At 65.1% G+C, this 27665-nt stretch overlaps 1 protein-coding gene across 1 annotated transcript; it reads right to left on the bottom strand.

Annotated features, from left to right (window-relative positions):
• Nucleotides 1-4006: 4006 nt before the first annotated feature.
• On the bottom strand, nt 4007-24417 carry LOC123378767 (aspartyl aminopeptidase). Its single transcript, XM_045032893.1, has 15 exons — nt 24378-24417; nt 23160-23241; nt 20635-20723; nt 20313-20426; nt 16903-17028; nt 16378-16508; nt 15700-15784; nt 15380-15487; nt 12446-12523; nt 12141-12224; nt 9381-9541; nt 9212-9251; nt 8675-8776; nt 6503-6670; nt 4007-4139 (listed from the first exon to the last, which is right to left on the bottom strand). Exons 1-15 carry the CDS (start codon nt 24381-24383, stop codon nt 4089-4091), a joined length of 1425 nt encoding a protein of 474 aa, XP_044888828.1. The 5' UTR covers nt 24384-24417; the 3' UTR covers nt 4007-4088.
• Between the last annotated feature and the right edge of the window lie 3248 nt (nt 24418-27665).

Here is a 27665-nt window from a genome sequence, read left to right as displayed (position 1 = left end):
TGCCAGATGGCACCAAGCGGTCCCTGGGTCACAGAGGTGCACCCCATAAACACCCCAAAGCTACCTCATTGTCCACCTTCCTCAAACCGCTCCTCTGCCGCAGCCCATTGTTTCCTGGCACTCCCCAGCTGTCCACCCCACCTCTTATCTCAGCTCCTTTGCTCCGTGTCGGTACGGCGGACGGGGGTCCTGCTGCATGACAAGGGCTCGTGGGCAGTGATATCAATAAACAGCTTCACCCCTATTCAACCATAGAGCACCTCACGGCTGGATCCCGGATCCCACGCCCAGGGCAGGCCAGCACCACACCCCTGTGGCCAAGGCCTTGCGCATCGCAGGAGGGACAGGGACCCTCGCTGTTGTCTACAGATCATTTGCCAATATCTGCCCCGGGGGGGTGTGAACTCAGAGCACATGGGGGCAGTGCAGGTTCCAGAACCACAGCCTGTCTCTTGAGCCGCCCAGTTCCTGTGCCAACAGCCCGCCTGAAAACCCTCTCGCCTCGGCTTTGTGCACGCTGCCCGTCTCCAACCCAGGCTGGTCCAGGAGCCAGGCTCTTCCTTCACTGCTCACCCAGGGGGCGGCTGGGAGAAACGCCGCGACAGACGGGCTGGGGCTGATTAGAGCTGCAGCTGGAGCTCCAGCCGGGCGCACAAAGCAGAACCAATTGATTGGGGAACACGATGCTTCTAGGGGATGTAGCTCAGACACCCCTTGCTCCAAGGACCCCGAAGCCGGACCCCTCCCCAACCCTGCACCCCCGGGGAGCTCCTGCCCCTTTCACGGCAAGGGGAACCAACGTGAGGCGTTTAGAGCCGCAAACCGAAAGTGCTTCTCAGCCTTCCCTGGGGCAGGGCGGCCGCTCTACTGAACCAATCGGCCCTTTACGAACATTAGCCACCAGCTCCTCGCCCCCAGGGCCGCAACGCGGCCTGGCACAGGCGATGGCAGAGGTGGGCTGAGAAGCCAGGCTGGTCATGTACGAATACTGGCGCGTGGCTAGAGGCAGGGTCAGAGCCAGCAGCTGGCAGTGCCGTCCGGGGGTGGCTCCTCCGGGCCGAGCCGAGCCGAGCCGGTGCCCTGCGACGGGAGGAATCACCGAAAGCGGCTTTCGTCTAACATGACCAAGGAACTTTGTTAGACAGGAGAGTCTCCGCCTGCAGCGCCTCCCTCCCATCCCTGCTGCCCCACAGGACTTCTGCCCTGCCCCCCGCAACCCCACCCCACTCTGCAGGGTGAAAGGAGCAGGACCCAGCTGTCTACGATGCAGACAGGGGGCCCCAGCCTCCCTGTCCCCCTGGCTCGCAATGCTGCTGGCCTCTGGGGTCCCATCTCGCGGCCCCACACAGAGCATCGGCTCCTAGGGGCCTCTCCCCACAGAGCTGTGGGGCCACTCAGCTGGGCTTGGGACCACGAGAGATGCCGCCTGTTTCTCTGCAGCAGAGGCCTGGCTCAGGCTCCACCACGTAGGATCTGGGGGGGCTCCCGTGCCAAGGGCTGGTGGCCAGTCTTGGTACCGGGAGGGGGGCTCTTGGGTTCAGCTGGGGGGGCTCTTGGCTCCCTTCCAGCAGTTAAAGGCAGGAATTTTCAGCTCCCATGTGCTGGCCGCTCGGGCCTGCGCTGACCAGGCACCCTGCAAGCAGCTGGGCTGGGGGTCGCCCCACAGCTCAGCAGTTACCACATGGGCTGTTGGCTGGCGAAGGCCCCTGGCAGTGGGCAATGCAGCCCCCTGCACCTGGGGGCACAGGGCGAGATGCTGCCAAGCCGCACCCCAAGAGCCTGGCCCCGGCCGAGTGGTGCGTTGCTTGGGACTGTGGGTGGCGAATGGCACCCGAGGCAGGATGCCCCGCCCGCCACTGATGGGTGTAGCCTGAAGGACGAGGGCGATGCCGTCGCCAGAGCCGCTCGCAGACCAGCCAGCCCTGCCCCACTGAGCTCGCCGGCCAGGGGTCTGTCCAAGGCAAGGAGCCGGACGCAAGGCAACGACCAAGGGGAGCAGCGTCTCCCCACAGCTGCTGCTGTCTGGCGGTGTTACGGCCGCCCAGCCCCGTCTGCAGGCGCCCTGCCGATTTCATCAGGACAGAGCGTCACAGCCACGGCCAGATCCCTGCGGAGCCCGGGGGGCCGGTACCGTAGCACTGAACTGCAGCCCCCCGGTTCCTTCACGAGCACAGCGCTGGGCTGGGGCAGGGCAGGGCAGGGCAAGCAGCCGGCCGAGGCGGCTTCACAGCGAGCCATGCTCCGGGGATCACACCTGCAGCCAAGAGGCCAGAAGGCTCAGCCACCCTCCTGGCCTCCTCTCCCTGCCCCACAGCCTGCCTGCCCGGGCCCAGCCCGTGTGCTGTGGGGCCCAGAGCTCACCGCCCAGCAGCCGGAACCAGGAGCCGGAGCCGAGCGAAGCCAGAGCAGGCAGAGGGGAGAAGCTGCGGCTCACCCCATCCCTGCCCGATCACGGAGCAGGAACCTCTGGCCCCAGGGGGAAACGTTCGGCCCTTTGCCAAGCCCTGGCGGCTGGGACATCGACCCAGCGTGCGGCCCAAGGGGGCTCAGCCAGGGGCTTCCCTGCTCCGCGTGGGAGGGGGATGGTCACTCTGGGAGCAGAACGCACAGCAAAAGCTGTGGGTCACCCCGTCCCGCCAGCTCAGCCATGGGGCACTGCCCGAGAGGGGCCCTCACCTGCTCTGCCCCTAGAGCAGGACCGGCGCCCGGGGCAGTTAGAAACAAACGTTCCCCTCCTGGCTCAGCTCCGCAAGATCTTCCCCCCAGCCGTGCAGCCCCTGCCTGTCTGAGACCCCCCAAAAAGCTTCCGCTTCCCCCCCAGCAGAGGCGCCCTCGCTCCCTTCTCCCCCCTCTCCTTTGCGACCTGCCCCTTTAGAGCCGCGGCCTCGTCCCCCTGCTGGAGCTGGAGGTTTCTGCCGCCAGGAGCAGCAGCTAACAATTCTGTCCTTTCGCCTGTCGTCATTAGGTTCCAGAGTTACAGAGACTGACACGGATTGCAAGGCTGGGAGGGATCACTGTGGATGTGGTCTGAGCCCTGCACAGCACAGGCCAGCGACCTGCCCCACAATCACCCCGAGAGCAGCTGGTTTAGGGACCCAGCCTGTCTGGGATGGAGAACCCGCCGCGCCCCTGGGGAGCAGTTCCAAGTGAATTCCTCTCACCCGTAAAACTTCTTTCCTGCCTGAGGGTCTCGCTTTGGGTCCAGCCAGTCCTGTGCCTGCACGGTGATGCCCCCGGTTTGCAGCGGGTGGAGTGGGGGTGTTCACGGCTGGGCTCTGGGGAGGGGCCGGGCTGCTGAAGCCAGAGGGGAAGCCACGGCCCCATGCCGGGGCTCCCGCTGGCGGATCAGCGAGTGCCGTTCACGTCCCATTCCCCACGGCGCCTCCCTGCTGCTGGCCAGAAGCAGCCACCTCTGCAGCCGGGCACCCGCCTTGTGCCCCTGGGCCTGGCCCGGGGGGGGGGGGGGAGGCTCTGCCCTTGCAGCTGGGGGCCTGCGAAAGCTCAAAGGCTCCAGGAGCTGCCACAATCCAGAGGGGCTTCCCCCCCCCCCTTCCCCAAATTGCCAGGACCCCTGGGTGAAACCAGCCCAGAGAGCAGCAGCCAGGCCAGACTGATCTCCCCCTGCCCCTTCCCCGGGGGGTCCCTTCTCTGCACAGAGGGTTCAGTCTCATTCCCCCAGCCCCTCCCCTCTGGGGGCTGGGCGGGAGGGGGCTCTTCTACTTCCCCTACTGCCCCTTCCTGGGGGGCAGGGAGGGTCCCCACTAACATCTGCTCCCCCCAGGCGGGACCAGGTGCTGCTGAACCAGCCAGGGACAGGCTGTGTGGGGCAAAACACATGTTGGGGGGTCCCCCCCTCTGCAACTGGGGGGGGCGCTTCCCACCCGAGGCAGAGCGGAGCGGCCGGCCGCTCAGGGTGTCTGGATGCCAGTTATCCCACCCGGCACTCCTGGGGGAAGCTCGCAGCCCCACGGGAGCTCTTGTGACATCCCCCCTGCCCCGCTGCCCCGGCCACAGCCACACTCTGTGAATGGTGAATGCACTTTAATGGCCCCGCGGGCGGCTCGGGAAGGGCCGGCAGCCCCCGCGGCTCAGTCCACCAGCAGGCCGCGGCTCACCTCCGGGAAGAGCCTGAAGAAGCCCTGGAAGGAGAGAGGCGGAGATCAGGGCCGGGGCCAGGGAGCCAAGGGGTGGGGGTGGTGGAAAGGGGAACAGCTGCTCCCGGTTCAGTTATACAAGCATTACCATGGCAACCAGCTAGTCACTTAGTGCTGGATCATGTTGCCATAGTAACCAATCACTGACTCAAGGCCAGGGCAGGTTGCTATGGTAACCATTCAGGGATGAAAGTGGCCAGGGAGGGGCTGAGGTGGGGGGGTCAGGGAGAGCAAGGGCAGCAGGACCCGGCTCGATTGTCCACAGAGCGTCAGCACGTGTGTGGGGTGGGGACCCGGGGGCTGCAGGGGACCCCGGCACTTACCCTGAAGCACCTTGAGATGGAAGGGATGCGGGGGGGAGGGGGGCTCAGTGCAGGGGACCCCAGCTTCTGCTGTCCCCAGAGGGGTAGGGGTGCAGGATGGGGCACGCTCTCACCTGGAAGAGGGCGATGCTCTGCAGTCGCTGTAGCTGTAGGGTTGTGGGGGGCCAGGGTGCAGGGGGACGGGGGGTGAGGGGACAGGTGTGGGGTGCAGGGGTGTGGGGTGCAGGGGCGCGCTCTCACCTGGAAGAGGGTGATGCTCTGCAGTCGCTGTAGCTGTAGGGTTGTGGGGGGTCAGGGTGCAGGAGGACAGGGTGCAGGGGGACGGGGGGTGAGGGGACAGGTGTGGGGTGCAGGGGTGTGGGGTGCAGGGGCGCGCTCTCACCTGGAAGAGGGTGATGCTCTGCAGTCGCTGTAGCTATAGGGTTGTGGGGGGCCAGGGTGCAGGGGGACGGGGGGTGAGGGGACAGGTGTGGGGTGCAGGGGTGTGGGGTGCAGGGGCGCGCTCTCACCTGGAAGAGGGTGATGCTCTGCAGTCGCTGTAGCTGTAGGGTTGTGGGGGGTCAGGGTGCAGGAGGACAGGGTGCAGGGGGACGGGGGGTGAGGGGACAGGTGTGGGGTGCAGGGGTGTGGGGTGCAGGGGCGCGCTCTCACCTGGAAGAGGGTGATGCTCTGCAGTCGCTGTAGCTGTAGGGTTGTGGGGGGCCAGGGTGCAGGGGGACGGGGTGCAGGGGGACGGGGGGTGAGGGGACAGGTGTGGGGTGCAGGGGTGTGGGGTGCAGGGGCGCGCTCTCACCTGGAAGAGGGTGATGCTCTGCAGTCGCTGTAGCTGTAGGGTTGTGGGGGGTCAGGGTGCAGGAGGACAGGGTGCAGGGGGACGGGGGGTGAGGGGACAGGGGTGGGGTGCAGGGGTGTGGGGTGCAGGGGCGCGCTCTCACCTGGAAGAGGGTGATGCTCTGCAGTCGCTGTAGCTGTAGGGTTGTGGGGGGCCAGGGTGCAGGGGGACGGGGTGCAGGGGGACGGGGGGTGAGGGGACAGGTGTGGGGTGCAGGGGTGTGGGGTGCAGGGGCGCGCTCTCACCTGGAAGAGGGTGATGCTCTGCAGTCGCTGTAGCTGTAGGGTTGTGGGGGGTCAGGGTGCAGGAGGACAGGGTGCAGGGGGACGGGGGGTGAGGGGACAGGGGTGGGGTGCAGGGGTGTGGGGTGCAGGGGCGCGCTCTCACCTGGAAGAGGGTGATGCTCTGCAGTCGCTGTAGCTGTAGGGTTGTGGGGGGCCAGGGTGCAGGGGGACGGGGTGCAGGGGGACGGGGGGTGAGGGGACAGGTGTGGGGTGCAGGGGTGTGGGGTGCAGGGGCGCGCTCTCACCTGGAAGAGGGTGATGCTCTGCAGTCGCTGTAGCTGTAGGGTTGTGGGGGGTCAGGGTGCAGGAGGACAGGGTGCAGGGGGACGGGGGGTGAGGGGACAGGTGTGGGGTGCAGGGGTGTGGGGTGCAGGGGCGCGCTCTCACCTGGAAGAGGGTGATGCTCTGCAGTCGCTGTAGCTGTAGGGTTGGGGGGGGCCAGGGTGCAGGGGGACGGGGGGTGAGGGGACAGGTGTGGGGTGCAGGGGTGTGGGGTGCAGGGGCGCGCTCTCACCTGGAAGAGGGTGATGCTCTGCAGTCGCTGTAGCTGTAGGGTTGTGGGGGGCCAGGGTGCAGGGGGACGGGGGGTGAGGGGACAGGTGTGGGGTGCAGGGGGTGGGGTGCAGGGGCGCGCTCTCACCTGGAAGAGGGTGATGCTCTGCAGTCGCTGTAGCTGTAGGGTTGTGGGGGGTCAGGGTGCAGGAGGACAGGGTGCAGGGGGACGGGGGGTGAGGGGACAGGTGTGGGGTGCAGGGGTGTGGGGTGCAGGGGCGCGCTCTCACCTGGAAGAGGGTGATGCTCTGCAGTCGCTGTAGCTGTAGGGTTGTGGGGGGCCAGGGTGCAGGGGGACGGGGGGTGAGGGGACAGGTGTGGGGTGCAGGGGTGTGGGGTGCAGGGGCGCGCTCTCACCTGGAAGAGGGTGATGCTCTGCAGCACGCTGGAGGTGCAGCACATCTCGCGGATCGAGTGCATGGCCAGCTGTGGGCAGCCGATGTCCAGGACCCGCAGCCCCAGGCGGGAGGCCAGGATGGGCCCAATGGTGGTGCCGCAGGGCACGTCGTTCCGCACCATGAACTCCTGGGAGGGGCAGAAGGGCAAGGACGGGGGTGGGGGGCAGGAGTCAGGACCATTCCCCCAACTCCCATCAGCGCCTTGGGGAGTGTCACGACAGGCTGGGCTCCCAGCTAACCACGGCCTTGGCATTCCACTAACGAGCCCGGATAACGACCGGCTCCCTCAGGGCTCAGCGCAGAGCTGCCATGCTGGAGCCGCTGAGCCGCCAGCGCCAGGCCCCATTCGTTGGGGGGCTTCCCTGGGCGGGGGGCACTCAGACCCCTCCTGGTTGCCATGGAAACCCTGGGCCAACGGTGAGCACAGAGGGGATGGCGTGGAAGGGGCAGTGCAGGGTGAACCTGCCCCTGGGGAACGGGGGCGCCTGGCCCCATCTCTTCCCTCCCTCCCTCCCTGCCGGCCCTTGGCCTGGGCTGGGGCGTCCTCTCCCTCGCACTGCGTTCAGCCCTGGGGGTCGCAGCTCGGCAGCCAGCGGCACAGACACCCGGGGTGAGGGGGGTCCCCAAGCCCTGCCGTCCCGCGGGGGGGCAGCAAGGGGAGCGCACCAGCACCCCCTGTGGACGAGTGTGGGAACGTTCTGGAGCTTGCTGTAGGAACCACCGTGGGGCTGGTCACCCAGGTGCCTTCCGGAATATTCCAGCTCTGGGCCTCTCCCCTCGGCAGCGCCCCCCCACGGCGATCAGGCCAGGCACTCGGGGGACAGCCCTGGGGGTGCCTGGGCTGGAACCAGCACCTCTGAACATTGACGCCTACGGCAAGTTACAGCCCCGCACGCCTCTCTGCAGGCCGAGGCCGCTGGAGAACAAAGCAGAAGGGACCCAAGAGAGGCCAGAGCGGCAGGGGAGGCCAGCCCCGGGGAGCCGGGCACGGGGCTCCAGCACCAGGAACTCAGCAAGGAATCCTACAGAAAGTGGAACCAAACGAAGGGCTAAGGAGCACGGAACAGCCCACGCCGGAGCCAGACAGGCTGAGCTCACGGAGCAGGGGACACGCCAGGCAGCGAGAGGAGGCGCAAGAGAAAGACGAAGGGAAGGGAAGGGAAGGGCAGGTCCTCTGCTGAGCGGGGAAGGAGCCGATCACTGGTGCTCAGGAAGCTGAGGTGTTTCATGTCTATTTTGCTTCAGGCTTCACGAGAAAGGGTCACGGTGACCAGACACTCCGCACAGTTACTGTGAGCAGCAAGGGGGAAGGAACGAGCAGGTTAGTGACGATTTGGAGGGGTCGGACGTATTCAGGTCGGCAGGGGCTGTGCTATTCAGCTGCGGCTATTTAAGGAGTTGGCTGAAGCAATCTGGGAACCGGTAGCGACGACCTTTGGAAGCTCCTGGAGGGCTGGAGACGGGCAGACATGTAAAAAGGGGGAGGAAGAGAACCCGGGGGGTTACGGACCCTTGAGACCTGGGGAGATCCTGGACCAAAGTATGAAACAATCGGTTTGTCAGCACCCGGCGGCTAATGGGGTTAGGAGCAGCCAGCAGAGGTTTGCCAAGAACAAATCCTGGCAAACCACCTCCCTTCCTCCTCTGACAGGGTCACTGGCCGGTGGCTGGGGGAAGCAGTGGACGGGATCTATCTGGATGGCAGTACGGCTTTTGGCGCAGTCCCACGTGACATTCCCCTAAACAAACTAGGGCCAGGGGGTCTAGATGAGATTCCTGTCCGGTGGGTGCACCACTGGCTGAAAGGCCGCACCCTACGCGTAGTTATCCAGGGTTCACTGTCAAACTGGGAGTGTGTATCTAGGGGGGCTCCGCAGGGATCAGTCCTGGGTCCGGTATCATGGAATATTTTCAGTCAGGCGACCCAGCCCAGGAGTCGTGGAAGCCACAGGCCGTCCCTGTGGAAGTTCGGGGGGGGGCCTGGGGCCCTCATGGGGCACTCCTGGGAGGCTGGGCACAGACCAGACCCTGTGGTTCCCTGACATGGAGGTTTCCCAGGCAGGGAGGCCATTCTGCCAGGGGCGTGAGCCATCCATGGCCAGAGCCCACGAGAGCAGGGCAGGGCACTTACCTGCAGGGGGACGTCGACGCGGCCCGCGATCTCCCGGATCACCGCCTCGGTGACGGCCGTGGAGGCATAGCGCTGGTTACTGTTCACCTTGATCACGGGGCCCTGCGCAAACACCCAGACTCAGCCTGGCGCCGACCCCCAGCTGGGAGGGCAGCACCCCCTGGCAGCAGGATCTGCCCCAGCTCCCGGCAAAGTTCCCTGTCCTCGGCCTCCCTGAGCAGGGGCGCGGCACTGGTGTCCTGTGACTGGCGGGGATGAGGTCCTTCCCCACCCCGCCGGAGCTCCTGTGCTCCGCAGCCCCTCCCCCAACGGGGCGCCGGCTGGGCCAGGCACCCAGGACCCCGCGGGGGCTGGCTCGAGGCTCAGCACAGGCCGACGGGGTCTCAGAGCAGCCTGGGATCGGGGCCAGGCGAGCACTGGGGAAGGGCCCTGGATCCCAAGAGCCTGGCTCTTGCCAGGGGGTGCAGGGAGAGCTCCCCCCAGCCCCCGCCCCGAAGGAACCCCCGGTCCCAGCCGCAGGGAGGGGGCTGCACTCACCTTGTGGAAGGCCGGCCGGTGATTCTCCTCATGCTTGTCCCTGCAAGAGAAGCTGAACGTTACTCCTGGGCCGCCTGCAGGCCCCATCTGCTCCCCAGCCAGCCCCGAGCCTAGGGGCAAACTGCCCTCCCCCCGCGCGGGCTTCCCGTGCCGCCCCCCGGTCACTCACAGGTAGTTGGGGTGTGCGGCGTGGGCCATGTCGGCGCTGATCAGGTAGGACTTGGCCAGGGCCTCCTCGAAGGCCGTCAGGTTCTGGGGCGTGGCCGAGATGCGGCGCAGCACCAGCTCCGTCAGCAGAGACTCGGCGCCCTGCGCGCTCTCCGACCCCACCTGCAGGGAGGGCCTGGTCAGCGCGGCTGGCAGCAGGGGGGCTCCCACCCCACGCCCAGGGCAGCCCATTTGCAGCCTGCCCCAGGACCACACGGGAGCGACGCCCCGTTCCTGGCCCCACGTCCCAGCAGGAGCCAGATCCCTGCTCCAGATCCCCCGCCTCCTGCTCTGCCTTGGAAAGGGGCTGCAGCCCCCGGCTAGTGCAGCTCCCCCAGCTGCGCCGGTGCCCCTCAGTCCTGACCCACAGCCCCCTGCTAGCCCAGCCCTGGGCTCCCCCCGTGACGTTACTGACATGAACTGGGACCGTATAGATCATTGTTGCAACCAAGGTCCTGTAGTGGCACCAAATCTTGTATAGAGGGGGTCAAATGAGGTGTCTAAGACCAGGTTAGGGGTGGCTGGTTAGGATTGTGCTGTCTGGGTGCATGTGTCATTTTGTAGTTGAAGTTATGAGTATTGGCTCTAGACTGTCTGTACTTCAAACTTGTGCTGTGCTTCTGGGGACACCCCAGACAAGCTGGTGTCAGCTCTGCCTAGCCTGCTTGAGGGCTCATTAAGGACCATCAGCTACAACTGACCCTTTGAGAGGAGGCAGATACACCTTGTGACTCAGCAAGGCAGGGACCTGCCTATGGACAGAACTTTATGTGTGCTCATGCATAATTAATGAGCCATGCATATTTTCTATATTTTTGTGCAGAAAAAAGCTTCTGCCAAAATGCTCCTGCAGTTCTGCCTTTTGCCCACCAGAGGGTGCTGTGGCACCAGAACAGAGCAGCAGCTCCCGGCCAGCGCGGGAAGAGAAAGAGCCTGCCTTCTTCACAGCAGTGGGCCAGGTCAGGCGACCGGGCTGTGGGGAGACAGACAGCATGGGGTGCTGGGGGGGGATGGTCATGCAGGGGCTCATAAGGGCTAGTGGGGGAGAACAGACGGGGGCAGGGGCTGGATGGGAGTGGAAGCACAGGGCCACGGGGGGAGGGAGGTGCAGGGCTACATGGTGATGAGGGAGGGGGTGCAGAGCTACATCGCAACAGAGGAGTGGCTGGGGGGCACATAGACACATGGGGACAGGGGCACATGGGCCTGACTGAATGGGAAAGGCTGGGGCTTAGCCAAGGTCTGCATGGGGAAGCTCCCTAACGATCTCTCCCCACCTCACAAAAAAACCTGTTCCATACTTTTCACACCCATCCTCAACAACCCTCCAAGTTCACAGCGAGGAGCCTTCCCAGCAATTTACTTCCCTCTCCCTCAGCTCCTGCGTTACCCCTGACTCCCCCAAGCCTTTGCTCGGCTTCTGAGGGGTGCGGGAAATACAGGTCGGTACTGTAGTTTAAATGAATTATTGCTCAGAGTCCTGTATCAATATGCCTAGTAAGGAATCTATTTGTCCAAAAACATTTCCTGAATCTTTTTTCTTGTCTGTGTTGTTGCAGACAGACTTGCTGACAGGTATTTTGAAATAAATGACCAAAAATAATTGAAACTGGCGTGATTATATTGTGTTATTTTGACAAATCAAATACACAGAATTTTAAAATATTGTGTGAATTTTTATTTTGGCGCAGAATCCCCCAGGAGTAGTGTGTGTGTGTGTGTGTGTGTGTGTGTGTGGGTGTGTGTGTGTGTGTGTGTGTAGTTTGCTCTCAGGGAGGCTAAGAGACCTTGATGTGAATGTCGCCCGGCTATCTGAGCAGGGATAAGTCATTAAAAAACACTGGTGGTGCCTGACCCCCAGATCAATGGGGAATCCCAGAAGACAACGGCAAAGCCAGTCACAGGACATCGACGCCCACAACCAGCGCCTGAAAGGGGGTGGATTTCCGCACCTCCCCCAGGCAACATCCTCCAGCTGGAGGACAGAGGACGGGGGAGGTGTAAGGTAAGGGATCAGAGCTGGCTGCTGGCAGGAGTCGGGGCTCACCTGGACTCTGCCGAAGGAGGCCAGACAGAGACAGACGGAGCCTGAACAAGGGGGTTCACTACAGCGGGGCTGGGCTCTGGCTGACCAGGACGGACGATGCTTTAACCTTTAGTTCTCTGGGCTGAGCTAAGGGCTCCCGGGGCTGGTCCAGGTGACTCATCACCTGCCTGTCGGCCCGCGCTGGCTGCGTGTCCCTGCAGATGCTGGCGGAGGGGGCGCTGCCCCCCGAGATGGTACAAGTCTCCATCGGGGTTTGTCTCCGGGGGACTTGCTGCCCGGGGCTCACGGGGGGGGGGGAAACGGGGGGCTGCAGGCCCAGGGGTCCAGCCCCAGGAGGCACTGAAGCCGCATGGCTTCCCCTGGAGGAGTGAGACCCCTTGGGGGCCTGTCGCCATGCTGGGCCCTGGCCCTGCTCCTGGGGGTCCGGGACACCCAACATGGGGTGAGTGGTGCCTGGGCTATTCCCCTGCAGGAGCAGAGAAAGGCACTGGAGGTGGCTGCGCTGGGAATCACTGGACATGGGGGTTGGGGGGAGATCTGCCCCAGCCAGTCCGTGCCTCGCTGGGGGGCGCTGTGCTGGAGGGGGAAGGGCGCAGGTTCCCCTCCTCCCCCACAATCTCCCCACCCCACAGCTCAGTTCTAGCTGGGGCATGTCACCGCCCCCCCTCCGCTCACCTCCTCGTTGTCGTACAGCGCGATCAGGCGGACGTTGGGCTCCTGGGAGAGGGAGCCGGGAGCCTCGCAGGAGTGGATCAGGGCCTGCAGGGGACAGAACATGGGGCTGAGCTGGGGCATTCCTGGGGGCAGAGCCCCCAGAGCCACAGCACCCGCCGAGCGAGCGCCAGGCAAACCGCCCCTCCACGTGCCCAGCCCCGCTGCCATCCTGCCAGAAGGGGAGTCCCCACTGGGCCCCACCCCCCAGAGAGGAGTGCAGAGCAGGGGGTGGGACACGGCCCCCCCAGTGCAGCCCCCCCACTCACCTGCAGGGCGCAGTAGCAGCTGTGCAGATTGTCCAGGCGAGGGGAGAAGATGAACTCGTCAAAGGCGCCGCCTAACGTCTGAAACGAGACGAGCAAACGGGACCCGTCACCCGGGCTGGGGGGCTGGCGGAGCCGGGCAGTCCCGTCCCAGCAGGGCTCTGGGCCCAGTTCCCCCCGGGCTGCACCCCTGCACGTACGCACAGAGCCAGGTGCCCGGGCGCTGCCCCACCACGCCCTGGGCAAGCACCACGCTCCAGGAGTGGGGCTGAGGGGTACCGGTGCCCTGAGGAGCCGGCTCCTGCCCCAGCTGCACCGCCTGAGGCCTGACCCCAGCCCTGCTTGGGGATTGCCCTGGGGGTCTGCTGCAGGGAGTGGGGGGCCGCCTCCGAGGAGGGGGGCACAAGCTGGGGGCTGGCTCGGCTGGGATGGGATCTCAGCCTGAGGGCGCAGCCACCAGCCCCTGGAGGCTGGGGGGCCCGCAGCAGAGGCTGCTCCCAGGGGACGTGCACAGCAGCCACACTAATATCAGAGCGGAGCCGGGTTAGTCTGGATCTGTGAGAGCAGCAGAGTCCTGTGGCACCTTATAGACTAACAGACGTATTGGAGCAGGAGCTTTCCTGGGTGAATCCCCACTGCGTCGGTTTACACGCAGCCAACGAAGTGGGGATTCACCCACGAAAGCTCCTACTCCAATACGTCTGTTAGTCTAGAAGCAGCCGCACTGGCCCCTGCAGGCCCCAGGAGGGAGCTGGTGGGGGAAGGGCAGGGACCCCCAGTCGCCATCAGCACCAGAGCAGGCAGCCTGCTCGTCACCCTTGCCACACAGATGTATCCATGTGGGAATTTACTGTAGAGTTTGTAGCAGGCCAGTGTGCCTCAGTTTCCCCAGACATGGCCATGGCGACCCAGCGGGGAACAGGGATTACGTTTGCTCTCCGGGCAGACTCAGAGACGGGGGTGGGGGGAGTCCTTAAGGAAAGAGCCCAGCTTGAGAACAAAGGCCTGGGAGGGGGGATAAGGGCTGGCCCCTGGCTGGGGGCTCCCCCACCTGGGAACTGACTTTGGAGGGAGACAGGCTGAGCCTGGGCTGGGCTCTGGGCGACCAGCACGGACCGAGCTCTGACCTCCCTAAGGGCTTCCTGCGCTGTGCCAGGTGACTAATCCCCCTGGCTGAGATGCACCAATCCCAAGGAGCGGCCGCGCCGCGCCCAGGGCTCTGTCTCAGCCGGACGCCCTGGGCAGAGCGCGGCCTGGGGCAGGGGGGCGGTGAGGCCGTGGGGCTGACCCTGAAGGAAGAGCGAGACCCCTTGGGAGGGACACACGGAAGAGGTTCCCCCAAGGGCTTGTAAGCCCCGATCCTGCTGCTCCGCGACAGGCGGTGTTAGCGGCGGGAGGCTGAACGCAGCAGCAGCAGCATTTCGCAGTATGTGACGCGCAGCAGCAGGACGAGGGGAGTGACAGGAAACAGCGAGAAAACGGCACGAAGCCGCCGCCCGGAGCAGGACTCGCAGCCCTGGGCCCGGAGGGGGGTTACGTGGGCTGGAGGAGGAGGAGCGGTCCAAGAAGCAGGTCCCAGGCCCAAGCGGGGCGCCAAGCGGGTCCGAGAGCGACAGAGGCAGCAGCAGGGCTGGTCCCTGGTCCCCACCGCCAGATCGGAAGCGGGGGTCACTGGAGCTGGGAGCCGCAGCCGGAGCAGCAGAAATACGAGGCCGGCGACTGAGCCAAGCAGGAACTGGAGAAGCCGAGGGGCAAGAGGCCTCACCAAGGGGTCAGTGGGGAAAGGCCCCGGGCTGCCAGTTCTGCAGGGAGCCTAGATACCAAACCGCTGCCCAGTTTAAGGGGGTGGGAGGGTGCAGATGCCGCCCTCACTGCCTGTGGGAAGGCTTGTGGTGGGAACCCGGCTGTCTCACCCCCTAACTTGGCCCGGAGCCATGGGGCGCCCGGCCAGACGGACGGGTGCAGACAGGGGACTACCCGGACACACTGCAGCATTTGCTGGGAGACCAGCCCTGTCTGGGCGGCCTGAGGACTCGCTAGGGGACTGGCTGAGACTGACCCCGAGCAATGCGCTCGCCAGCCAGACACCAGGACTCCCCACCCCTGGGCACCCAGGCTGAGCAAATCCTCCAGCTCCAAAACAAAGGCGTGGGAGGGGTGTGGGGGGGCGGCACCCTGCTCCCTCCCAGGGGGGCTCAGCTGGGCTTGCCCGGGGTGCAGGAGGCTGGCGCCCACAGGCCCAGTCTAGGAAGTGGGGGAAGAGTGGGACCCGGGGGGCCTGGCACATCACGCCAAGGGACTGACCCAAAGCCGGGGGCATAGCCCCGATCCTGTGGATCTGTGACAACATGAAGGATGGTCCCTGCCTCCTCCCAAGCCGGGCAGCTCATCACCGGCCGGGCAGGGCAGGGCCTGTGATGAAGTGGGACTGTTCTTGCTGGGGTGCTGTGTGCAGATCTTAAGTATCTAGCAAAGCAAAAGGCCAGCGCAGCCGAATGCCTGACACTCTGTCTCCTAGCAACTGATGGCCCGGGCCCCTCCTGCAAAGGTGCGACTGCAGGTGTTGGAGACAAAGGGGTCAGGTGACCTCCTGGCCCGGGAGAGAAGCCAGGCAGAGGGGAGGGGCTGGAGGAGGCTGGGGAAAGAAGGGAAGCACAGACAGGGCTCTGATCCCCAATGGGGGCTATGGGGCTCCTGGGGCCCCAAGATGGACATGACAGGGGGGGGATCCTGTTATCTGTGCCTGCAAGACCTGTGTTGGACCTGTGTTCCTGTCGGCTAAATAAACCCTTCTGCTTTACTGGCTGGCTGAGAGTCCCGGTGAATCGCAGGGAGCCAGGGGTGCAGGGCCCTGACTCCCCCACACTCCGTGACAGGGCCGCTCGCAGCAGATTTTGCCCTCAGCCCTGTGCGTCAGCCTGGGTCCGGGGTACTCACCGCTGGCTGCGTATCTGCCAGACACAGCTCCAGCTCCACAATCTGCTCCGGCTTCACGCCCAGCTGGGCGCAGAGCAGGGAGAGCAGGGTGGGGGCGTGCCGCTCCGTCTGGGGAGAGAGCAGAGCCCGCCGGGGGAGGTGAACGCCCTGCACGGGCCACGAGCCCCCCCTCCCCACAGGCCCCAGCCCCCCGGCTCTGCCAGGAACACTGCAGCTCCTGGCTGGGTTTCCCCCGGCATGCCCAGCAGGGGACACTCGGTGCCCAAACCCACCTGATGGGGAGCTGGGCTCTGACACCCCCAGGAGCCCTCCTGCCTCACCTGGGCATCAGCAGCGCAGGGAGCCCCAGCCTTGGGCGCCCCCTTCTCCAGCTCCTCCTGGATGGTAGTGGCCAGGATGGGCACCCTGCGGGGGAAAGGGCTCGGTCGGTCACCTGGGCATTTCCAACCCGCTCGGCTGCTCCCGCGTCCCGGGGCAATCGCCGGAGCGTGCCCCTCCCCGGGGGCGCCCTCGCCCTGCTCCCCGGGCGCCGCCCTCGCCCTGCTCCCTGGGGGGCTCCCTCACCCTGCTCCCCGGGGGTGCCCTCGCCCTCCTCCTGGGGGCGCCCTCACCCTGCTCCCTGGGGGCTCCCTCGCCCTGCTCCCCGGGGGCTCCCTCGCCCTGCTCCCCGGGGGGCGCACCCACCCTGCTCCCCGGGGGCTCACCAGCCGACAGGGAGAGAAAGGGGGGTCAATACCACTGGGAGTGACTGAGGGGGGAGCCCTGCCCCAGGCCTGCCATCTCTGTGCCCCCCATGGTACCCGGTGCCTCGCAGGCAGCCTCCCAGGCCGGCCAGGCTGTGCCCTGGGGACACTGGGCTGTGAGCCGGCTGGGGAGGGCCCCTCTCTCGGCACCCAGCCGGGCCAGGCCCCTGGGGACAGCGCGGGGAACGTTAGCGCCCAGGCTCTGGCGTGGGATGGGGACGCCTGCCCCACGGAGCCCTCCCGCTCGGGGCTCACAGGTGCTGCTCCGTGTTGGGCCCGAAGCTCTCGTTCACGCTGCGCTGCAGGTGGATGGCCAGGTGGGGGATGCGCAGGACAGGCCGCTCCACCCACACCAGCCGCTGCTCCAGCCGCCCCGCAGCCAGCTCCTGAAACACAGCAGGGAGGGCGGGTCAGCGAGCCCTTCCCAGGGCCCTCCCCTGTCCCCACCCACAGGAGTCAGCCCTCGTCCAGGCCTGGGGTGAGCCATCCACGGGCTGAGGGTCTCTGCCCGCCTGGGGCGTTCCCTCTGCACCTGCCCCCCAGCTGCCCACCATGTGGGGTGAAGAGGGCGGCAGCGCGGGACCCCCACCCCAGCCCTGCAGCCGGGGAGGTGTGTGTTCCACGCGTGGGGTAGGGAGTCGGAACCTGCTGACTTCCGAGGGGGAGTGTGGGTGCGATGGGCGGACGGACTCGTGGACGGGAGTGGATCCCACTATGAGCTGAGACCTGCAGACGCAGAGCTGCAGGCCAGGAGCGGCTCCCAGCCCCGCCCCGCCTCACCTTTACGATCACCCGCCCAGCCACAGTCAGGTCCCGGTCGAACCAGGTGCTCCAAATCCCACCTCCATAGGTCTCCACGCCCACCTGCACCAGGCCCACCTGGCCTCTCTTGGAGCGACGCTTCACCTGTGAGAGCGGCAGCAGGTCACCAGCCAGCGGGGCCAGGCTCTGCCCACCAACGGGCACCTCCGGCTCAGCCACCGCCACCCGGGCACTGGCAGCAGCAGCGGGGAGGCCACCAAGGACGGGGCTCCGGGGGGACACATGAAGCCAGGCCCCGGGGGCGGGAGAGCGAGGCTCCTTGAGCTCCCGCCTGTGATGTGCTGAGTGTGATCTAATCTCTCACTGGAAGGTGACAGGGCCAGAAAGGGTTAATTACCCCCAGACCCACCTGCCCCAGGGCCGAGCTTTAGAGCCTGGCTAGGAAGATCTGTCAATGACCAGAGCTGGGACATGCAGCCGCCTTGGTAGCGGGAGCAGGGGAGGGGTTTGCTCAGGGCTTGGGATGGCAGCAAACAAGGCTTGTCTAGCGCTAGAGCTTCGAGTCAAAGATCAAAACAGGAATATTAACAGTTAGGAAGATGCTTGAGGGAAATAGTGTTATTGTCTGTGTGTCTCTTTGCAGGTTGTGGTGACCTGTATCTGAGCTGTTAATGGATAAATGACCCTGTGCTAATTGCCAGGATGTTTGGGAGAAGGAGAGTTGAGCCGATTGTTTTCTCAGGCTAAAGGCTGCTGGAAATGTATAAGAACCCGGGACAGGATCCTGCTTCATCTCAGATCTGCTTTGGGTTTCAAGAGGGGGAAACCTTGAGCCCCAAGGATTGAGATCCCCAGTCACTGACTGGAGCCACCCTGAATATGGACATTGGACTGTAACCTCTGGACTATTTCTGAAAGGACTTTTGGTAACTACAGTAACTCCTCGCTTATCGGTGCAGTTCTGTTCCTGAACAATGCGACTTTAAGTGAAACAATGTTAAGTGAATCCAATTTCCCCATAAGAATTAATGTAAATGGGGGGGAGGGGTTCCAGGGAAATTTTTTTCACCAGATAAAAAACTATGTATTAGATAGATACACTCTCAGGTTACGTTTTAAACAATTTAATACTGTTCACAGCGATGGTGACTGTGAAGCTTGGTTGAGGTGGTGGAGTCAGAGGGAGGGATATTTCCCAGGGAGCCTTGCTGCTAAATGATGAACTAGAACTCGCTGAGCCCACAAGGGTTAACACATTGTTGTTAATTTAGCCTCTCATACAAGGCAGCACGAACCCGAGGGAGGGGAGACAGCATAGCAGAGACAGACACACACCTTGTGTGTGGGGGAGAGCGAGAGATGCACACTGCCCCTTTAAGGAAGCTGACCCACTCTTCAGTGCATTGTCTTTTTAAGTGGCTCAGGAAGTTGAGACAGCAGCTGCTGCCCCAAGCTCTCTCTGTCTCTCTCTGTCTGTGTCCCTTGCCTGCTCTATATGGAGAAGGGGTAAGCGGGGTGCAGGAGCAGGGGGACACCCCAACATTAGCCCCTCCTTCTCCTCCTGCACCGCAAGCAGGCGTCTCTGGGAGCAGCTCCAAGGCAGAGGGCAGGAGCAGCACATGGCAGTGGGGGAAGGGACAGCTGAACTGCCAGCAATTGCCAGCCTGCTGCACAGTTGCAGCACAGGGAACTTAGGGGAGTTGGGAGCTGATAGGGGGAGCTGATGGGGGGCTGCCGATCCACCCTGGTTCCAGGCCCCCACCAGCTAGCTGCAACGGGCTGCTCTTCCTGCAAGCAGTGGACAAAGCAGGCAGCTGCCAAACAATGTTAGAAGGTGTGATTAAGTGGGGGATTTTTTTATTTTTTCGTGGTTTTCCAGTGGTTTGCATGCACAGGGGGTGGGACTCAGTGTCCCTGGGTGTTACCAGTTTAATGAGGGGAGGGGAGAGGGAGTTTGTTGGGACACAGGGACCGGAGAGGGAACTTGGGACCCCGGCCGATGGCCTGGAGGATGGAGACCCCAGCAACTGGTGACCTGGGGACCCGGAGACCCAGCTCAGGAGTTACAGCCAGTTCTGGCCAGCGGGGGACAATGGGCTGCAAAGAGAGGACCCTGGTGACCTGACCAGCCGGCTCCAGCCAGAGGGGGGCTGAGAGGAGACCCAGGCCTGCCTGTTTATGACCCTGTTTCCCTGGAGAGAAGCCAATGGACAGAGGGGGCTTGGGGCCGGGGATATCGGAGGCCCATCTGGGAGCAGGGGAGACTGGGATGTGCTGGGCTGAGGGAGGCCAGGCCTGAGGGTCAGAGAGTTTCCTGTGCTGGGTTCAACGTTCAATAAACCCGCCGGTGTTACGCTGGCTGAGAGTCGCTCCGGGCTAGAGAACAGGGGGCATCAACCCCTTCGGGGGTGAGGAGGCCTCAGGGGTCCCTGAGGGGGCCCACAGCGAGAAACAGATGTGCTAAGGCTCAGAGAGGTGCGGCTCCAGGAGGTGGAGGGGCCTGACCCCGAGAGAGAGTGGACCTCCCGAAAAGGGCTGTCTCAGTGGAAGGGGCACCCCCCACACAGACCGCACGGGGCCATGAGTGGGGATGATCTGTGAGTCCGTGACAGAAGGGAGCATTGCACAACTTTAAACGAGCATGTTCCCTAACTGATCAGCAATGAAACAACGTTAACTGGGACGACTTTAAGTGAGGAGTTACTGTACAAGCTCATCTCTGCTGTGTCTGAACCTGAAGAACTGCATTCAAGTCTGGCTGTAGATTGATCGTTTAACCAACACTCTCTCGCTTTTCTTTTATAATAAATTTTAGCTTAGTTAATAAGAACTGGCTGTAGCGTGTGTTTGGGGTAAGATCTAAGTTATAATTGGACCTGGGCATGTGGCTGATCCTTTGGGGTTGGAAGAACCTTTTCTTTATATGATGAGAGAAGATTTTCAGGAATCATCATCATCTCTGCCGTGTGTGTCTGGCCGGAGGCCTGGGGCTGGGCACTTGAAGGGAGCTGCGGGGTTTGGATTCTGAGGAACTAGGGAGGTGCTAGAGAGAAGCTGAGTGGGGCTGGTTGGTAAATTGAAGTATTGGAAGATCCACCAGCGTTTGGGGTTTGTCTGCCCCGGTCTGTTTGCAGCTCACCTCAGCTGGCTCCCACGGGCAGCACCGTCACACCGGCCCCCAGCAATCCCAGCCTGGCAGGGCCGGGAGTCCAGCACCCGGCAGGGCAGGGGGCGCTCCAGGGGGCTGGGGGAAGGAATCCGGACAGAGGCCAGGGAGCGCTCCGGGCAGGGCCAGGCAGAGCGGGTGATGGGGCAGGCAAGGATGGAGCCCCAGGGGAACCGGGTCAGGTCGGGCTGGACGCGCCCCAGGGGAACCAGAGCAGGTCTGGAGGAGGCAGCCGGCGTCCCGGGTGCGAGGGGTCCCTCACCCTGAGGCAGGGGCTGTCCGTGTGGGCGCCGATCAGACTGAAGCCGTTGCCAGGCTGGTACCGGCCCCCGACGGCGAAGGCGATGAGGGTGGAGTAGTTCCGGGTCACGAAGTACTGAGAGGAAAGGGGAGAGGCAGCAGTGTCAGCGTTAGCCTGAGCCCATCCCCACGGCGTCGGGGCCAGGACCCCCTCAGCCCTTTCCTGGGGGTGGGGAGAAGTCGGGCCCACACCACCAAGCTGCTCCCTCCCCTCACAAATGCACTGTGCCCCCAAAGAGCACCCCATGTCCCCAGCCCGTGCCCCGGGCAGCCCCCTGCCCTACCTTGTGCTCGGGCTGGATGTCCCAGTGTTCAGCCTCCTTCAGCTCCCGGAACCCGGCCTGCAGCAGGCGGCTCCGGCACTCGGCAACCACTGCGGGGAACCACACAGACTGTCTGCACCCCAAAGCAACACCCTGCCCCCCGATTTCCCGTGGTGGGAGGCTGCTGAGTGTTTGGTACAAAGTCTGCCTTGGGAGGTGGCATTTTAAAAGTCTGGCTCTGTTGCCCAGTAATCTCCCCTTGGCTTGGACGTGCTGTCACTGTATCTGGAGTTAGAATCGTAGCTGGGCGAGTCGCTGAGCCGCGGTGTGGGGTTAAACACACCCACCAGCAGCATCTCAGGTACAGCACAAAGGCCAAGCGGTGCTGACGGCCCACGGAGGGGAACACACACTCCCCAGGCTCACCCCAGGCACCGGGTCTGAGGAAACCTCTCGGCGAGAGCACTGTGGGACTCAGAGCGAAGGACCTTTCCCGCAAGCTGGAAGAAGCCATAAAAGGGGGGAAGCGACGCCCGCCCTGGCCTCACTCCCTCCGCCCCCCAACTCAGCTCCTGGGAAGATGTCTGGAAAACCAAGGACTGCGTGGGCGAGGGGGTCCCGGGAGGGGGGCCCAGCCTGTGCACGGAAGACTGCTGAGCTGTTTGTCCCAGCAGCACGAGCCACCGCTTGGTTCAGATCCTGTCTGGTTTATAACACGAAGCTTGCGGTTTGCTTTGGTTTCTGATGTAACCGACTCTGATCTGTCCACTTACTGCTTATCATCACTTAAAATGGACCGTGCCGTCGTTCCTAACTCGGTTGTGTGTTTTACCTACGACAGGGCGTTGTTTGCAGCGCAAAGGGAAATCTGCTGGCAGAGGGGCTGGCACGTTGTTTGCAGCGCAAAGGGAAATCTGCCGGCGCGTGCCCTCTCCACACGGCGGGCGGGGTGGACAGGGTAATACCGCACACGGGCCAGGCGGCTGGCCAGGGCTGGCTGGTGCGGCTCTGGGGTGCGAGGCTGGGGGCACTGGCTGGGGCCGCTCGCTCTCTTGGGGGTTCCTGAGGGGGCAGGCGCATTCCTGTCACTCAGCTGAGTGCGTGGCTGCCTGGGCGAGTGCAGGACCTGCCGGGGTCTGCAGCTCCTCACAGCAGCACAGTGGGAGAGGGAGCCCAGGCTGGTGAGGCAGAGGGCTCGGCGGTACCCCAGTTCCAGGTTGCACCCCAGGGAAGTCTGTCACAACGGGCGGCACAGAGACTGAGCCCCACCCCCGGGCCATGCCAGCCCCTCACCCGCTAGGGGCCAGTGGGCACCGACCGCAGGAAAGTGCTTCTGCCCTTCTGCCAGCCGGTGCCTCGCCAGGGTGCTGTGCCCGAGCGGGTCTGAGAAGGGTCCATGCAGAGCAGTGCATGGGCATGGCAGCCCCACCCGCTGCCTGGAGGGGAGGGATTTCGCAGACCCCCCAGTCCGGGTGAGAGCTCCCCAATGGGGCAGGCGGGTAAGAGGGCAGCTCCCCCCGCGCAGCGCCTGGCTCCGGTGCCAAGTGCCTGGGGAGTTGGCCCTGCCTGTGCTGATAAGAGTCCGGGAAGGGACTTTGCTCCAGGGCAGGGAGCGAGGAGGAAGCAGCCCCCCACCCCCCGGATCCTCACGCACTCAGCAGGGCTGGGCGGCTGGCACTGGGAGCCCCGCTGGCTTGCAATTCCCAACCTGCTCTGCCACCAAACCTCCCCCCCACCCCGCCCCCGAATCGCACACGAGGGGGAGAGGGGAACTCCACACCCTGCAGCGTCCCGCAGGCTTCTGATAAACAAGTGGGGACGCTGGCTCCTTGCAGGCCTGCCGCATCCCCTGCCTGGCTGCCAGCGAAGCTCCTGGACGCAGGCCCAGGCTCGGGCAGGGGGAGAGGGCAGCTATGGGGGGGCAGCATGGGGCAGAACAGACGCTGGGACTCCAGGCAGGGGGAGAGGGCAGCTATGGGGGGGCAGCATGGGGCAGAACAGACGCTGGGACTCCAGGCAGGGGGAGAGGGCAGCTATGGGGGGGGGCAGCATGGGGCAGAACAGACGCTGGGACTCCAGGCAGGGGGAGAGGGCAGCTATGGGGGGGGCAGCATGGGGCAGAACAGACGCTGGGACTCCAGCGTGCGGAGGAGCGTGCAGGGGCAGTGTGAGAAACGGGCCCAGTGCCCAGGAGCCGGGCGTGGGCAGCGATTTCCCGGGGTTAACACCCTGGTGAGCTGGTGCCCTCCCAGTCTGGGCAATATCTCCCCCCGCCAGCTGGGGAGTCTCTGCTCCCCGCCCCATGGGCTCCAGAGGCTGGAGCCGGGGGGGAAGGGACCCCGGAGGGGTGCGGGTAGGGCACCCTGCAGTGAGGGGCAGCGCCAGGGCAGCTCACTGTGGACGTGGTGAACGCCCGGCCAGGGCAGGAGCTGCAGGCTCAGGGGGCCCGGCCCCTGGCTGCAAACCCCTTTCCCCCAGGCTCCCCAGGCTCCCCCGGCCCCCCAGCCCGCAGCCCTGTGACCCCCCCCAGCCCCCCAGCCCCTTACCGTGGTACGGGGAGGGGCCCCGGTTCACAAAACTCAGGAACTTCTGGGCCGCCCCCTGCACCGAGTCTTTGGCCACGGACGCCTGGTGGGCACAGGGCGCGTTACTGTGGCGAACGGAGACGGAGGGACCCCGGCCCCGGCCCCCCACTCACTGGCGAGGCGACACCATGTGCACACGGCCCCATGGCAGGCAGCCCCCCGAGCGCATCGCCCATGGACTCCCCCAACCCGCCAGGTCAGTGACACCGGCACCGATGGGTGCGGAGTCACCTCATCCCCACGCCAGCCCCCGGCCGTGCCCAGCCCGCAGCCCGGGGACCCCCCTGGCCGTGCCCCCCCGACCCCCCTGTGACCCCCCCGGCCGTGCCCAGCCCGCAGCCCTGGGACCCCCCCGGGCCGTGCCCCCCCGACCCCCCTGTGACCCCCCCGGCCGTGCCCAGCCCGCCGCCCGGGGACCCCCCCGGCCGTGCCCAGCCCGCAGCCCTGGGACCCCCCCGGCCGTGCCCCCCCGACCCCCCTGTGACCCCCCCGGCCGTGCCCAGCCCGCAGCCCTGGGACCCCCCCGGCCGTGCCCCCCCGACCCCCCTGGGACCCCCCCGGCCGTGCCCAGCCCGCAGCCCTGTGACCCCCCCGGCCGTGCCCCCCCGACCCCCCTGGGACCCCCCCGGCCGTGCCCAGCCCGCAGCCCTGTGACCCCCCCCGGCCGTGCCCAGCCCGCAGCCCTGTGACCCCCCCGGCCGTGCCCAGCCCGCAGCCCTGGGACCCCCCCGGCCGTGCCCAGCCCGCAGCCCTGGGACCCCCCCGGCCGTGCCCCCCCGACCCCCCTGTGACCCCCCCCGGCCGTGCCCAGCCCGCAGCCCTGGGACCCCCCCGGCCGTAGCCAGCCCGCAGCCCTGTGACCCCCCCGGCCGTGCCCAGCCCGCAGCCCTGGGACCCCCCCGGCCGTGCCCCCCCCGACCCCCCAGGGACCCCCCCGGCCGTGCCCAGCCCGCAGCCCTGTGACCCCCCTGTGACCCCCCCGGCCGTGCCCAGCCCGCAGCCCTGGGACCCCCCCGGCCGTGCCCCCCCTCCCCCCGTGTGACCCCCCCGGCCGTGCCCAGCCCGCAGCCCTGGGACCCCCCCGGCCGTGCCCCCCCGACCCCCCTGGGACCCCTCCGGCCGTGCCCAGCCCGCAGCGCGGGGGGGGGGCAGGGTCGGTTCCGTCCCCCCCCCCGGTACCTGCATGATCCCGGCTCCGGCTCCGGCTCCGGCCCCGCCCCGGACACCGACACCGAGCGGGCCGGGCCGGGCCGGGCTCCGGGGCCCCCTGCGGGCCGGGAGGAGCAAACACACCCCGGGCCCATAGACCCGCCCCCCGCCTGCCCTATAGACCCGCCCCATAGACCCGCCCCGGGCCCCACGGACCCGCCCCGGGCCCCGCCTGCCCTGTGTCCCCGCCCAGCCCCATAGTTCCGCCCCGTGGACTCGCATCACCCCATAGACCCGCCCCATGGGCCGCCCCCCTGCCTGCCCTGTGTCCCCACACTGCCCTATAGACACCTCCCCACCCCCCTGCCTGTCCCATGTCACCCCATTGCCAGATGGACCCCCACAAGCCTGCCCCCAACCCCAACCCCGGGCTGCCCATGTCCCCCCACAGCCCCATAGGCCCCCCGGCCTGCCCCATGTCCCCATACTGCCCTATAGACCCCCCACATTGCCCCACAGACCCCCCCCTCCAGCCTGCCCTATGTCTCCCCACTGCCCTATCGACCTCCATGTCCCTCATGTCCCTCCATCCTCCATAGGCCCCCCGGCCTGCCCCACAGACACCCCCGGACTGCCCCATGTCCCCACATCACCCCATAGGCCCCCTGGCCTGCCCCACAGACCACCCAGGGCTGCCCCATGTTCCCTGACACCAGCCTGGAGATTGGGGACCAGCCACTTGTGACCGGGAGGCCCAGCCCAGTTTGGGAGCCAGCCGGTTCTGCCCAGGGGGAGGCCAAAGGGCTGCGGAGAGAGGGGCCCGGTGACCTGACCAGCCGGGGGGGCAACGGACGGGAGAGCGGGGCCCAGGTGGCCTGTTTGCCTGGGACCGAGGACACAGGACAGAGGGGGGCTGTGGGGGAGGGGCTATAGGAGGGGGCTGCTGGACTGGGACAAGGAGCAGCCGGAGCCCATGGGGAGGGGGACGGACCCAGCTGGACGGGGCTGAGACGGGCCAGGCTCGAGGCCCTGAGAAGTGCCTGTGCTGGGTTCAGAGAGTCAATAAACCTCCTGTTTTGCACTGGCTGAGAGTCACGGCAGGCTAGAGATTGGGGGAGGGGGGCATTGCTCCCTCTGGGGGTGGAGGCCAGAGCGAGGGGTCTCCCTGGGGGGGCCCACGGCAGAGACAGGCCTGCTGGAGGCTCAGAGAGGTGCGGTTCCAGGAGGTGCTGGAGCCCATGGCTTAACCCCCGAGAGAGAGTGGAGCCCCGAGAAGGGCTCTCGCACTGAAGGAAATATTTTTTTTCACACAGCACATTGTCAGCCTGGGGAACTCCTCGCCAGAGGATGTTGTGAAGGCCAAGACTATAACAGGGTTCAAAAAAGAACTAGAGAAGTTCCTGGAGGACAGGTCCATTAATGGCTATTAGCCAGGCTGGGCAGGGATGGTGTCCCTGGCCTCTGTTTGCCAGAAGCTGGGAATGAGCGACAGGGGATGGGTCACTTGCTGATTCCCTGTTCTGCTCATTCCCTCCGGGGCACCTGCCACTGGCCACTGTCGGCAGACAGGACACTGGGCTGGATGGACCTTTGGTCTGACCCAGTCTGGCCATTCTTATTTTCCTCCCAGGGACCCTGCGGAGCAGAGAGAGCCTGGGTCCTGGGAGTCCGTGACAACTTGGTAGCAGAGGATGGTTGGTGGATGCACCCTGTAGATGGTTGGCTGCGAGCAGGAGTCACCACCCTGCTGGGAGAATATCTCTGCAAGTGGGGAAAGGGGGCGGGGGCACTTCTGCAGAGGATGTGTATGATCTGGTGGGAGTGGATTGGCTGTATAACTTCTGTCCTCCAGACCTTAAGATGTGGTTAGTGAACCGGAAGCCTAAAGACCTGTGAAGAGCAGGTGCGCTGGCAAATGAGTTTATGAACAGCAGATCTGGAATGAGGGTGACCCACGTCGGGGACTCAGAAGGGGAGTCCCCCAGAGACCTCTCAGAGTGGGGACTCTAAGAAGCCCAATCCAGGGTGCCCATGAATGCTGGAGTAGGCAGACCCCTTGTCACGGAGTCCCTGGGCGATGCTCTGGAACTGCTCCCCACCAAGCCAGGCAGGACCCTGGGGAGCCTCCTCTCCCTCGGAGCAGCCTGTCTGCAGGGCAAGAAGCTCCCACGGCTTCACCTCCTGGGTCTCTCCTTGGAGCATTCAGCATCCTCTGCCCCTCCGTGCGCTTCCCCCAGCGAGTCCGCCCAGGCGGGGTCCTGGGGGGCCACAGGGTCCTGCCCCCCCACGGCGCAGTCAGACGTGACTCTCAGCCAGCCAGTAACACAGAGGTTTATTCGATGACAGGAACAGGGTCTAACACAGAGCTTGTAGGTACAGAGAACGGGACCCCTCAGCCGGGTCCATTCTGGGGGGCAGTGAGCCAGACCCCCACGTCTGCCCTCACTCCTCATCCCCAGCCAGCTCCAAACTGAACCCCCTCCAGCCCCTCCTTCTCTGGCCTTTGTCTCTTTCCGGGGCCAGGAGGTCACCTGATCTCTTTGTTCACCTTTAGCATCCCCTTGTGGGGGCGGGGGAAGGGCCCCAGCCATGTGTTGCCAGGAGACAGAGTGTCGGCCATCTATGGGCACTGGAGACTAGGGGAAACTGAGGCACCCACACAGTATTCAGAGGAAACATTAAGAACAGTCCCACTTCGTCACACCCCTCCATGGGACCTGAGGTGTAATTGCTGTGCACAAAAAGGACACCAGGTGGTGCAATGCCCCAAAAGAAAGGAAATCTTGGCCCATGAGACTCCTCAAAGGGTTAGGGTGGCAGTGGGAAGACAGCCTGTAATAGCAGCTCTCTGAAGCTGCGCGTCTCCCTTTGGAGGAAGCAGTCACCCAGCCAGCTTCTGGAGCAGAGCTGGCCAGGGTAGGGTCCACCCCAAGCCCAGCAGATAGGTCTGCTTGTGCACCCCTGGGCTCCGGCCCCTCTGACCTCCAAGGGGAAACATTCACAGGCGGAGGGGTCCTGGGACCAAGAGACTCTTGTCAGTGTGATGCAGCCCCACCAGCTGCTGAGGGAATATATGACTTGGGTGAAGGTCCCAAATATACAGCCGTTCGCCCGGCCGCCGGCTCAGATCCCTGTGCAGGAAGGGGGTGGGTGGGGAGATGACTGGTAGCTGGGGTCCTTTAGCACAGCAGCTCTGACATACTCTCGGGTGACTGTCTCTTTAAAACAGGATTCAAATCCTGCGCCAGTAACGGCCAAAGAGCTGAGCCCAGAGGTGGGAAGGCGGAGAGGGCAGGAGCCAGCGAGCGTGTGAATGGC

This window comes from Mauremys mutica, chromosome 10 (assembly GCF_020497125.1).
Source record: "Mauremys mutica isolate MM-2020 ecotype Southern chromosome 10, ASM2049712v1, whole genome shotgun sequence".
NCBI classification, from domain to species: domain Eukaryota; kingdom Metazoa; phylum Chordata; order Testudines; family Geoemydidae; genus Mauremys; species Mauremys mutica.
Note: the sequence above shows the minus strand (reverse complement) of the source record. Positions and strands in the feature narration are given on the sequence as shown.

Bases quoted from the DNA above. Each gene is read 5' to 3' on its own strand.
- LOC123378767 (XM_045032893.1), bottom strand. The intron at 20,427-20,634 runs GTAGGGCAGGGG...CTTTCCTCTCAG, and splicing joins ACATCCAGCCCGAGCACAAG to TACTTCGTGACCCGGAACTA. The intron at 17,029-20,312 runs GTGAGGGACCCC...CCGCTCTCACAG, and splicing joins CGGACAGCCCCTGCCTCAGG to GTGAAGCGTCGCTCCAAGAG.